The sequence below is a fragment of the Stenella coeruleoalba genome, assembly GCF_951394435.1.
Source record: "Stenella coeruleoalba genome assembly, chromosome: 7".
NCBI lineage: Eukaryota > Metazoa > Chordata > Mammalia > Artiodactyla > Delphinidae > Stenella > Stenella coeruleoalba.
Genome location: NC_137153.1, coordinates 92,332,596 through 92,346,260, shown reverse-complemented (window position 1 = coordinate 92,346,260; position 13,665 = coordinate 92,332,596). Strand labels below are relative to the sequence as shown.

The 13,665-nt window shown below is 39.3% G+C and overlaps 1 protein-coding gene across 3 annotated transcripts; it reads right to left on the bottom strand.

Annotated features, from left to right (window-relative positions):
• Positions 1–507: 507 nt before the first annotated feature.
• On the bottom strand, positions 508–13,587 carry ZNF189 (zinc finger protein 189). Of its 3 annotated transcripts, none has more exons than XM_079927276.1 (3): positions 13,345–13,587; positions 12,529–12,655; positions 508–4,900 (listed from the first exon to the last, which is right to left on the bottom strand). In XM_079927276.1, the coding sequence occupies exons 1-3, from the start codon at positions 13,375–13,377 to the stop codon at positions 3,180–3,182; spliced, it is 1,881 nt and encodes a 626-aa protein (XP_079783402.1). In that variant the 5' UTR covers positions 13,378–13,587; the 3' UTR covers positions 508–3,179. The 3 variants fall into 3 exon arrangements, with proteins under 3 accessions (XP_079783402.1, XP_079783403.1, XP_079783404.1); XM_079927277.1 differs by having other exon boundaries at positions 12,529–12,613; XM_079927278.1 differs by having other exon boundaries at positions 12,529–12,610.
• Between the last annotated feature and the right edge of the window lie 78 nt (positions 13,588–13,665).

Genomic DNA, 13,665 nt, shown 5'->3' with positions numbered 1-13,665 from the left:
TCTAATAATCCAATCTAAAGGACACTCTTCAACCTTTCTTTGATGTCTCTGCAGCACTCTTCTAGGTCACTTTCCTAGTTATCACTATGTACTGGGTTTTTGATACTTCTGGCTGTTCCTCTCTGTCTCCTTTGAATCTTGCCCATCCACTAAACAAGAGTGGGCCTCAGGATTCCATCTCTGGATTTCTTTTCTTGCTTTATTTTTTCCTTAAATCTTACTTAATTCAGTTCTGTGTCTAAACACGTGAATTCCTAAATCAATTTCTAACCTAGATCTTCCCTGTGCACCATGTCCACATCTCCAATTATTTTCAGACATGTCTGTCTCACAGATAAGCCAAACATTACACGCTCAAAAACTTTAGTAATTAATTCCTTACTCCATACCAGGTGCACTGTCCTCCCCGACCCTTTTAGTAAGAATACCAACCACCCAAACCCACCTTGCATCTTTACTCTTTTTCACCTTCCTCATCCAATTAGCAATCAGGTTTTACTCTGTATTTCTCAAGTTAATCTCCTTTCATTCCCACTGCCTTAAAGACACCACAATCTCTCAGTAGTACTACTCTGAGACTCTTGAAGTTAACACGGAAACCACAGGCCCTTGAATGCTTACTTTGTGCAACTTCCTGAGGATAAGATCCCCAGATCTTAAAAAGGTCAAGAGCCAATTTTTTCCCTCCTATTCACTTCCACATTGTTCCCTGAGTTAAAGTGGAGGCACCACAAGATGTGTGTTGTGTAGTATTTGGAAAGGTACACAAGGGAAGAATCTGGGGTACCAGTAATATTTAAGCTGGGTGCCAGTTATATAGAGGTTTAGTTGTGAAAATCCAGAGCTATATTCTTAAAATGCATCCTTTTCTTATACACACCATACTTACCTACAAGGAAAACATTACCACAGGATTTCAGGAGAAATCAAGTCCTATCTCTTTGGCACTATAACTCTTGTTTATGGGCACCTTACCTCCTGCCACATTCCCATCACCAAGCAATCAGTTCACTCTGTAGCTACCAGATCCTCTCACAACTTTGTCTTCAGACAGTATTCATCTTTCCTGGTACTTGTCTTTTAGCCTCATCTTAGGCATTATTTCCTCTTGAAAGATTTAACTTTCTCCTTCCCTCATCTTCTGGCACTTCATATCCCTCTCTAAAGTCCTCTGCACATTTCTATCTTTTTGTTGTAAAACAGCAGTGTATACTGCAGTGTACTTGCTTTAAAAAAAAAAAATCATCTTTTTTGGCTATGATTTTTACAGCCAATGAATTGTATACATAAGCAAGAACTGTTTCGCTGTTACTGGAGTTTGGAGCTGTCACTCCAGATTCACATTCAAGGATGTTAAAAATTACGTACTTTTAGGAATATCTCAAATGACCATGGCCCCAAATTACAGTGAGGTCAACAGCCAGAACTTCTGCTCAGCAAGACAATCAAATGATACAATGCAATTTCAGCAAAAAGCAGAGAAATGTTTTCGTGTGCATGCAGTGAAAACATACACTTTGTGTTTTTCAGAACACAGGATTCCATCTCTGCATTTCTAAGAACCTCATTATTAGTTGTGACTCTGGGCTGGGGAACCACTGGTGCAGAACAAGTAAAACAGGGAGATTTAAGGCAGGAGGATAATTTTATTGAAAAATTAAGTGCATTATCAGCTACCTTTTGTACTATTCACTGAGTTACAAACTCTGTTTTGAAAAGTTAACTATGGTAACTATGAGTACTTAATTTGAATAAGGAAGTGTACAGAGAGGTGTATTTCTACACATACCGTAACATTCACATTTACGTGTGCATGCACACACACATACGCACATACTCAGAGATGGGAAGATGAAAGTTTGGAGGTGATGTTTAGAATGTCTAGGTTATAGTTGAAAGTGAGGTCTTTTGCTTAAACTATTAGGAAATTAGAATTACCGAGTCCTGGTGATTTGGAATTATATACTCAGGAACTAAAGAACCTGGATTTAACCTTAATTGAACTATCCCAGAAAAGGTAACAAGTCAGAGGTAGAACAAGTGAGAGCAGTTTCCTTTAAATCCTTGATTCTAACTTTTAAATGCTGTAATATATTTGACAGGATAGATTTTACACTAGAGTAACAAATAACTCTTACACAAAGCAAAAAACAAAACAGGTTTAATGATTAGAAGAGATGAATAGGTTTATAATAACCATTAACTAAGGAAGCCCTAGAACCAGAAATAAAGATTTTAAAATTGCATGCAAAGTCTAGTTACCATAAAAATCAAAGCAATACCAAAATATCTCAGCTTCCTAGCATAGACTCCAGGTCTTTTTATTTCCAACTCTTGGTAATCAAAATATTTACACTTTCACATGCTACTGGTAATGGAGGAATAAGATTTAATTTGTCTAGGACTACAAATATCTTTCACAGATTGGAGGGCACAAAAAGAACAGTGTCTTCCTCCACCTTTTTGGGCCCATCTTGGGAAAAAAGAAAAGGCACTCCCAAAGGCTCCTTGGTAACACCTTTGCTAGGTTTGTTAATTACATAATCTGTACATTTACTTTATATGTAAAATTAATGGTCCACTCATTTCACAGATCTGGGAACCACATGGCATTGGAACTGCCTTTAACCCACATGCCAAACAACTGGATTAGACAATGACAAAAGCTTTGGATGCCAGTTTTTTAAAAAATGGGGGGTTTGTTTCCTTGAAAACTTAAGCATATGCTTAATTATTGGACTTGGCATGCATAGCCAAACATGTCATGGAACTGAAAGAACCACCATATATTATGGTGCCAGAGGACTCTGAGCAATTATGCTAGTTTTCTAACATCAGCTGCTTCCAACTCCCTTATGCCAATGTAACTTTGTTCTTCTCCCTTTATTAATTATAACTAAGTGCTCTGAACCTGGGTTTAACCTCTCTGCTGAAAGATTTGTAAAAGAAAGATGCTTAAATTATTGAGTCCTTCTCTATGATCCTCAAAACAAAGAGTAATGGAAATCTTCAACTGCCTGTGGGCAGCTGTCTATTATTCACAGAACCTTTAGAAACCATTTGCCTGAGGCCAAAGGGAACCTGCTTTATCACTAAATCTTGACTCACGTTGAGCCATACTGAAACTGCACTTGGGTAGCTGGTCTCAAGTCAAACCAAGCTTAAGTATTTCTCTATGTTTACTGCATCCATGTAGTGTGCAATTTTTGATGCTGAATAAGAGATATATGGCAATTGAAGGCTTCCCCACAAGCATCACATTCGTGGGTTTCTTGAATTTTCACCTCTGCATGGATCTTCTGATGGTTGACAAGGCTGCGCTGTTGACTGAAACTTTTGTCGCACTTCTCACACTTATAAGGTTTTTCTCCTGTATGTATTCTCTGATGCTGAATAAGGCCTGAGTTCCGGCTAAAGGCCTTCCCACATTCATCACATTTATGGGGTTTATTACCTGTGTGAACACCCTGATGTCGAATAAGATTACAGAGTTGACTAAAACTTTTGCCACACTGTCTGCACAGATAGGGTCTCTCACCAGTGTGGATTCTCTGGTGTTCAATAAGAAATGAGCTCCGACTGAAGCTTTTCCCACATACAGTACATAGGTAGGGCTTTTCACCAGTGTGGATTCTTTGATGTTGTACTAGATGAGCACTGACACTAAAAGTTTTCCCACATTCATCACATTTATAAGATTTTTCCTTAGGGTAGACTTCCTGCTGTATAATAAGATTGCAATTTGGATCAAAACTTTCCTTGGTTTCATTGTATGAATAAGTCTTCTCTCTGGTGTGGATTCTCTGATGCTGAATAAGACCTGAGCTTCTACTAAAGGCTTTTCCACATTCCTCACATTTATGGGGTTTGTCCCCTGTGTGAATTCTCTGATGACGAGTAAGGTTGCAAAGTTGACTGAAGCTTTTCCCACACTCTTTGCACTGATAAGGTCTTTCACCTGTATGGATCCTCTGATGTTCAATAAGGAATGAGCTCCGACTGAAGCTTTTTCCACATTCAATACAAAGAAAAGGCTTCTCACCAGTGTGGATTTTTTGGTGTTGTATAAGGTATGTACTTAATCTAAAGGCTTTCCCACATTCACCACATTTATGGGGTCTTTCCCCAGTGTGAATTCTCTGATGTTCAACAAGTAATGAATTTCGACTAAAGCTTTTCTTACATTTGGTACAGTGATAGGGTTTCTCACCAGTGTGAGTTCTCTGATGTTCAATCAGGTGTGATTTCCAACTGAAGGCTTTCCCACAGTCACTACATTTATGGGGTTTCTCACCTGTGTGAATCCTTTGATGTTTAACAAGGCTTCTTCTCTGGCTGAAGCTCTGTTTACATTGGTTACACTGATAGGGTCTCTCTCCAGTGTGGATTCTCTGATGTCTAATAAGGGTTGAGCTCACACTAAAGGTTTTTCCACAGTAATTACACTCATAGGGCCTTTCCCCAGTGTGGATTCTCTGATGTTCAATAACAAATGAACTGCGACTGAAACTTTTCCCACATTCATTACATTGAAAAGGTTTTTCTCCCGTATGGACCCTTTGATGTTGAATGAAATGAGCCTTGCGGACAAAACCCTTTCCACATTCTTCACATTTATGACATTTCTCTTCTGAATTTGGTCTTTTACGGATAATGCTAGTGTTTCCTCTGAACATTCTTTGTTCCTGGGTCAAAGATTCCCTTGGTATTTCCCATAAGAAGATTCCTCTCTGTTTATCTAACCTACCAACAAGTTCAAAGGTTTCTCTACCCATAGGATCCTGGTCAATTTCACTTTTGATTCTTGTAACTATTACACCCTGTGGTTCCACTTCTTCCTCAATTTCCTCAATTTCTTGTTTCACAGTTGGCTCCTCATCCTTATCTCTGTTCAAAACATCTGGAATGATAAATGGAAAATAGAAACATCAGCCTAGCTCTTGCCAGCAAGGAGAAACTGTCAGAAAAATAAGATAATTAAGATAAATGATCTACTATGTGCATAAAATGTAGTTTACTACATCACAGCATCCTTGTGATGGTTACATTAGTTCATATATATAAAGCATTTAGAACTACCTGGCAAACAGTACAAGCTATATAAATATTTAGTATTAGTTATCTGATGAAATGTTTTTCTTGGAGAAAGCGTATGAAAAGAGTGTTTACGAGGCACAAAATGCATCAGCAGGAGAAAGGAGGAAGGGCTGATAAATCAACAGCGAATTATGCAAGGTAAGATGGGCAAACAAAGAAGTAAAACAAGTAGTGGCAGGATAAGCTAGCCTATCAAGGAAGAAAGGATAACATGGGAAGAAAACAGTCGGTTCAGGAAAATTTAGGATGAGGTAGCGTTATGGGAATGTGAATAAACCAAATAACTGACAGAAAAGAACACATAAAATGATGCTGAGAAGGATAAAAGACAAAAACCAGGGGAAACAACAATTCACTCATTAATAAGAATTTATTTATTGTGATCAAAAGCATTCCAGGCATTGTATAATGAGTTAGGATTTAAAGATAAGGCAAGAAGCCCCCTACCAAATGGAATGGGTGACAAGTACAAATGGGGAAAGAATATAATATGGTAAAGAAAATATTAAGTAAAATAGCTCCTACATCAAGAGACAAATGGCTTTTTAAAAACTGGGTTGAAGTGACATGGACTCTATGATATAGAAAAACAGGAAAAAAAACAAAAGAAACATGGTTAGAGCTAATGGAAGAAACTAAGAAAAAGAACAGTCTGTGGTAGCTTATGACTTCACCTACCACAAATACTACAATCTTCAAGTATACATAATTCTCATGGCTTTAAAGATATAAGGCACAAGTTGGAACCATCTATTTCCAACTGAGAGTCTGCATGACATCTGAGAAATGATAATCTTGCATGCGTTGGAAGAAAGATAACATAATGGTCTATGATATAACAAAGCAGTGTAGAGGACACTTAAGTCTGCCTCTGACTTCTTTCCTGATTTTCTGTCTCTTGCTGCCTGTTGGATAACTCCATGAGAAGATTGTATCACCACCAAATTTATATTTGGCCCTAAACAATTTCCCTTTTTAGACTTCCTCTTTTCTTTCAATTTTCTAGTCTTCTAACTGTGGAGTCATCTTTGAAGTTTCTTTTCACTTACTTCAGTCATTATTTTATTCCAAAAAAACTTATTTCCCTAAGAAACTTTATTTCTGCCTAAGTCTACTTACAGTGCTCTCTCTCAAATTCACTTTCAGTACACTGTGTTTTCTTTCACTCAATGAAAAAGTATGAGAGAACTCCCTCACCATTCTACCTCCTACCTATAAAATTACCTTCAGTGGTACATGAAGATATATCCCATTCTTATCCAAGGCTAATTCATCTACTCTCTCTTGATCCCACTTCCCTCTGGGCACTTGTTCAGTTATTACCATTTCTTCCTCTTTCTTCAATCTGTATTCTCCATTGACACCTTCCTACCAACATACAAATATATACAACTTTATCCTGAAACCTGAAATCCTTTTCTAGGTGAAATCCAAGCTTTGAAAAAAATCTTAACACTGTACCTCTCCGTTTCCTATGTTTTCAATGACCAACCTCTTCCCATTCAATCTATTCTACAACCTACTATAAAATCTGATTTCTGTTTCCAGAATCTAGAGAAACTTCTCATTAAATCACCAATGACTTTCAAATAACAAATACAATGGGCATTTTTTAGTCCTTATTTTACTCAGCAGCATCTGATACTGTGGACTATTCCTGTTTCTTGACACTGTTTTTGTTCCTGTGCTATTATATTCTAGGTCCCTCCCTACTTCTTTTCTTTGTCCTTTTCTAATACATTTCCCTCATGTATTTTTCTTCCTTTGTCAACTGTTTAAGGTTATTGTTACCCATGTTTACATCCTTATCTTGCTCTATATACACATCCTCTGAATACTGCCACTTAAATGTCTCAAAAAGAGCTCACAATTAACATGACCATCATCATTTGCTGTCATGTCTGTCTCCACCTCTAATCATCTTCCCTTGAGAGGCATCACTATCCATCACACTAAAGTCCCAAAGCAGGAAATCATCCTAGATTTCTCCCTTTTTCTTACCATTAATCAATCACCAAAATCAATGATTCTGCTCTTTAGCATTTGCCTTCTCTCTCTGTTTTCCTTGGATTATTGCAAAAGCCATCTAATAATCCTTGGCTCTTGTCTTTAGGCTGTATCTATTTCACTGAATCCAGAGAGATCTTCATAAAATGGAATTCTAATCATGTCACCACCTATAGATTCACTAGCACTCCATTATCTCTAAAATCAAATCAAATCCCTTTACACAATGATGCTCAGCACTTCATGAGGTCTCTTAAGCTTTAATTCACCCTCCTACCCATGCTCTCACACTTCAAGTGGGCAAATTGCTTGTGCTTTAGTCTTTTATGCCATTTCTTGGCATATCTCATTTACGAAATGTCCACTAACATTGTTTACTTGGGAAACTCTTGGTTTCTCTTTAAGATTCAGTGCAAAGCAACTATAAGGCCTTCACTTAGTCCAATAGATGATTTAAGCGCTCTGTTTTTGATCACCAGCCCTTGTCCATGACTGCATTATAGTATTATTACACTGTACTTTTAACTTTGTCTTTTCCATTGGATTGTAAGTTCTTTTTGAGAAGGTAAAGTTTCTTCATAATGCTTACCCAGTGGATATTGTTCCAGGGTTTTACTCAAAGGAATAATACAAAATTACATTATTCACAGATGATATGAATGCCTACCCAAAATTCCTAAAAGAATTAAATGAAATATAATAGTGATAATAGGACTGACATATAAAACAAATACTGGTTCTTACTACCAAGAATAACCAGTTAGTAAATATTATAGAAAAATAAAATATGCTTTTCATGATAATAAAACCCATAAAACCTAGGAATGTATCTACAAGAAGTGCAAGATTCATAAAAATAATCCATACAATTTTTCTAAAGGACATAGACAATTAAATAGAGTCAACCAAATTGCTAAAGAGAGTCAACATTATAAGGATCTTATTTCTTCCCAAACCAACCAACAAACCTAACTGTATTCCAACAAAAATCCCACGAGCCAGTTAAAAAACCCCAAGTAATCTAAATTTCAACCAGAAGAATGCAGAAAACTAGTTAAGTACAGTTGACCCTTGAACAACACGAGGGTTAGGGGCACTGACCCTCCACACTGTTGAAAATCCATATATAACTTTACAGTTGGCCCTCCATATCCATGGTTCTATACCCGCGGATTCAACCAACCACAGACTGTGTAGTACTGTACTACGTATTTAGTGAAAAAAAATAATGTATAAGAGAACTCAAGCATTTCAAATCCATGTTGTTCAAAGGTCAACTGTATACCCTGAAAGAGAGTATGAGTGACTTAATCTTACCAGACATGAAATATAATGTATTGCTGAAGTAAATATAACAGAGAGGCACAAGCATGAAAACAAATAGGTCAAACAGAAAGACAGGTAAAATAAGTGAGTCTAGGCTTCCACACATGGCAGCTTAGAAATGACTAGCCATTAGACCTGGGCTTGGTAGCTATAACCACCTTCTGAGGTATCTGCCATGCTTGTATGTTCCCATCCTCTGGTCATAGCTAATTTTTCTAGAGTACACAGTTGCCTCTCAGTTTTCTAGGTAAAAGAATGAGAGAATGGGGAAGGACTTGCATTCCTAGGCCTAGCACAGTGCTTTATAGTTATTTATCGAATGAATGAGTAGTTGAACAAATAATTGGAAAGAGCCTATAATTAAAGGAGGAAAACAGTGAATTTAAGGTCTTACAGGTACAGCAATTCCCAATTCTGTCAAGGTCCAATCTGGCTCAAGTTGTCTGGAGATAAGTCATTAAAACCAAAGAAGTCTATTTCAGCTGAAAGAATTGAAAGATCAAGAACTAAGAGATCAAGCTGTCAGCTGTATCATCAACATAGTTCCTAAAGTTTTTAAAGAAAAATAGAAAGGATAGGTATGACTGAAGAGGCAAAATTACAAAGCTAGATGAGTTGTGTCAAGTAGAGCAACAGGATGAAGTGGAGGAAAACACTATAATGGAATAGTTTTTAATAATTGTAATCTCTCATCAAGGGAGCACTCATCAAGGGGATGGATATAGAGTTTACAGAGGAGGACGAACAGGCTGTGAGGGGAGAAATAATAACCGATGAAAAGCTGTATTTCAGCTACAATAAAGAAGACAGCCTAAAAGTAGGAGATCACAGATGGGCTCACTGCCATTTTACAGTACTAGGCACAGGCAAGGCTGGGCATTTGCCTGGTATTATCAACCAGGGCACCATATGGGTGGAAAAAGCTGTCAGTGACTCAGAGATACCATAGCTAAATGGAAAAAAATACCTAGCCTGACATGGCTGGAGACTGAAGTGGTATCCTGGAAATAACAGATGAGGCTAGAAAGCTAGGCAGGGGCTGTATAACGAGGTGCTAGTATGTAGGACGAAAAATTAAGATTTTTATCCTTTAAGCTGTCAGAAATCACCAAAAGTCATAAGCAGTTAATAACACAAAATCACTTTGGTGGCAGTAAAGAGAACATATTAGAATAAAGGGAGACTGGAAGCACAGGGCTAGTTTACAGGCTAATGCAATAATTTTGTCAAAAGATATTGAGTCTTAAATTATATTCACTCAGTCACCCAAATATTTAAGAAGCATATAATACATGCCTGGCTCTGTGCTAAATGCTGGAGGAATCAAATGAAAAAAAAATACAGTTACTGTCCTCTTGAAGATCAGTCTGTTTAGAGAAATAACATAATGATTATAGTACACTGAAATAAATTCAACAATGGAAGCGTATACAAGATACCACAGAGAAAGGAGTACTTAATTCTGAAGAGGAGGCCCTTGAGATCTTAGTGGATTATCTGAGTTATTTATGTGGTCTTCAAAAGGAGATGACTAAGAAGTTGGAGTTCAACAGAGAAGATAATGACAATGATGATGAAGATAACAGTTGACATTTATATTGTACTTACTACATGCTGGTCAGTGTCCTAAATGCTTTACATATATTAACTGAGTTAATGCTCATAATAATCCTAAGAGGTAAGTGCTATTATTATTTACATTTTATGTTAAAAAAAAAGAAACAGGCACAGAAAGGTTAAGTCACAAGGCTAGTAAGTGGTGGAATCAGGATTTTTTACTTGGACAGTTAGGCTCCATACTGCCTCTCTTAAGTAGAGATTAAGATTTGGGACATACCATCACATAGCAGTAGCTGATGACCTGAGTGTAAATAAGGTCTGCCAAAGAAGGTATATAGTCTGAGAGGAAGTCTGAGAATGCAAGGCAATAGAAGGAAGCAATAAAAAGTTTCAAATATCTATAGAGAATTAAATACAGTCCAAAAAGAATCTACTGCATTTGATAATTGGATTATTACACACCAATGTTAAACAACTGAGCAAGGTGTAGAGGCACTAAAAGGGGATTAGAGATAATGGGAGGTAAAGAAGTAGAGAACACACCTTAACTACTCTTACAAAAATCTGGCTGTGAAGCAAACAAGTAGTAGGTTACAGGGAGCAGCAAGAGAGACTGTGGCTCAAAGGAGAGTTCTAGAGCCACGAACCTATCTGTCATCAGAATAAAAGTACCAGGGGAGAAAGAATAGAGACTGAAACTATAAGAAAAAAAAAAGACTGATAAATTCTTGGAGAATGTGAGAAGACAGGCAACCTTAAGTGTGCAATGAGGGGCAGAAAACTTGAGAGTTCATGTGTAGTGGCCACTATCTTCTCTGTGAAACAGAAGGTGAGGTCCACCACTGAGTGATGGACCCAAGGAAAACTCAAGTTTTTGGAATAGTCACTAAAAGGAACAGGGGCATGAGCAAATCAATGATAAAAAATTTGCTGAAATGTAAAAACCCAGTGGAGACTAGAAGAAAGAAAAGCCATGTATATATACAGGGCACCAATCCGTTTGGATAAAAAATTTCTCTTGCTGTGTTTAGCAACTCAGGTACGAGAAAAGAAAAGGCAGATTTTATAATCAGTACAGGATTTGAAGTTTGCAGAATGGGTAGAACATAATGACAAGGTGGCAAGAGAGCATGCTGGTGATCATTTTATATATAGGTCCATGGATTAGATAAGGAGGTGAAGTCAGGAGGCAGTCGAGAGCCTGGGGGAAAAAAGAAGTCAAGGAACAGGAAAGATTAAGAATAAATAGGTTTGGACTTCCCTGGTGGCACAGTGGTTAAGACTCCACCTGCCAATGCAGGGGACACGGGTTTGATCCCTGATCCAGGAGGATCCCACATGCCACGGAGCAACTAAGCCCATGTGCCACAACTGCTGAGCCTGTGATCTAGAGCCCACGAGCCACAACTACTGAACCCGTGTGCAACAACGACTGAAGCCCACACACCTAGAGCCCGTGCTCCGCAACAAGAGAAGCCACCGCAATGAGAAGCCCACGCACTGCAACAGAGGAGTCCCTGCTCACCGCAACTAGAGAAAGCCCACCCACAGCAACGAAGACCCAATGCAAACAAAAATAAATAAATAAATTATTAAAGGAAAAAAAAGAATAGGTTTGGTAGGAAAAGTAGACAGGTAAGAATTTACAGTAAGCTCCACGTGGGCAGAGATCATGTCTGTTTTGGTAACCCCTGTTTAGTTATAGTCGATAAACATCTACTGCCTGAATAAAAACAAGATATTGGTCAAAGTATAAGATATTGGGGTTTAAGATTTGCCTGTAATGACAAAATTGAGGGTAGGATCATTGATGTGAGGTGCTGAATAAAAATGGAAAGCAGGGTCCCTGAAGACAATATGGTCAAGATACAGTGAGGCTGAAGTAATGACAGCATGATCGATGGTATGGGTTAGCAAAGAGAAGATTCTGAAATGTGACAAAATCTATGTGAGGAACCAAAAAAAGCTGACAGATGATAGTGAAAAGGAATTGAGAAGGTAGGGCAAGACAGCTGAGACCTCAAAAGAGAGAAACTGTGTTTGAAGGTGGAAGACGAATGCTTTGGGAACAGCACTGAAAAGTTAGGAGAACAATTATTTTTCCCTTTCAGCCTTGAGACAAAGGATGAGAGGAAGGAAGAGGATGTAGGAGAATAAGCAGCCCCTGCCAGAGAAGTGGTGTCCTTGGGAAAGTGCCAGGTTTCAGTTAAGGCCAGGAGGGGTAGGGAACATTATGTGAAGAGGAACAGGGGCTCCAGAAGGCAGAGTGAAAAGGGGTGGGAGGAAAGCAGTGGGAGGATGAGCCAGGAGGGAAAGTACAGAGCAATATGGGAATGAGATTACGAAGATAGGAAGCCAGAAAAGCTTGTATTTTGGTCATTGCAAGAACGGTAGGGATGAGAGTCATGGAAACAATTCATGGCTGAAAGGTTTGAATCAGAACTTTGGAACAAATCAGTTTGGTACGGTGCTAGTTCAAGTGTTCTGATTTCTTATAGTTTCTTAGATATTTTCATCAGAGAAACAGCAGATTCTTACCCAGTGAGACCAGGTTTCCATAATTCTCCATCATGACATCTTTATACAGGCTTCTCTGAGCTGGATCCAGATAATCCCACTCCTCCTGGGTAAAAAACACAGCCACATCCTCAAATGTCAGCAACCCCTGAAACAGTATGATTTCTGTAGTCAGTTCTTGTCTCAAGGACAATTCTACCACTGAAAGTAGCAGAAACAATCACTTGTCAGGGCCCGGTAGGCTAGGAGGAACATGATACTAAGAGTTCCAAATGGGGCCCAATTCTGGGAACCGACAGAATTCAGACAAGCACATCAAATTAGAGGATAACTGAGCTGGATCTTTGTCCTCTGTATTGAGGAACCTAAGGATAAGGCTTTCTGATTTACTCATTATGCCCTAGTATTTGAATTTTAGTAAGCTGCCCCAAGGCCTTCCCAACTTTCCTGCACCTTATTGCCCCACTCGATTCTCTACAAGCACTGCCTTGAGACCCGTTTCAATTCAGATTTCTCCAAGCGTCTACTTTGGGTCCAGGCATCTCGGCAGGTGTAGGAGACACAGGGGAGGATCAAAAAAGATACCTCACCTGGAAACACTCGTAAATGAAAACGATAGTTTGGAGCATTACCAATTTTCTTTAGCTGATTTATCAAGTCACTTTTGAAAAACGGAGCCAGTGGTCAGTTTGATCGCGAACGGCGCCCCAGTGTATCAGGGGGTACTTCACTGCACCGCGCTGGCCCTCAAGACCGCGACCCGAGAGATGGGGGGGCGGTGGCGCGGCCTAGCTCGGGAACGGCGAGAGAACGGGGATACCCGGAGGGGCGACTTACCTTTGGCTCTGGCGGGGGGCTAGGCGAGGCCATCTCTCGGACAGAAAATCAGGGCAGGAATCCGGGGTGGCCGCACGAAAAGGAGCCTCTGGCAAGGCCTACCCGGCCGCTGAAGATTAGGCCCGAAGAAGGCGAGGCCTCCAGGCTGGATCTGGCCAGGTCCTGCCTCGGACCCCGAGCGGTCACGACCCCAGCAGCATGTCAGATGCGCCACTTGGCCGCCCCCACCCCGAAACCCCTCCCCTGCCTGGCTGCGCCGCTTTCAGGCCTCGCTAGAGCCTCCTCCCGGTTGCCAGTTCCTGCTGCTTTCAGCCAAAGAAC

Excerpts from the sequence above, each read along its gene's own strand:
- ZNF189 (XM_079927276.1), bottom strand. The coding sequence starts at position 13,377 with ATGGCCTCGCCTAGCCCCCCGCCAGAGCCAAAG. Across the intron at positions 12,656-13,344 it reads GCCCCCCGCCAGAGCCAAAG|GGGTTGCTGACATTTGAGGA; the intron begins GTAAGTCGCCCC and ends ATACTGTTTCAG. Across the intron at positions 4,901-12,528 it reads TGGAAACCTGGTCTCACTGG|ATGTTTTGAACAGAGATAAG; the intron begins GTAAGAATCTGC and ends TTATCATTCCAG.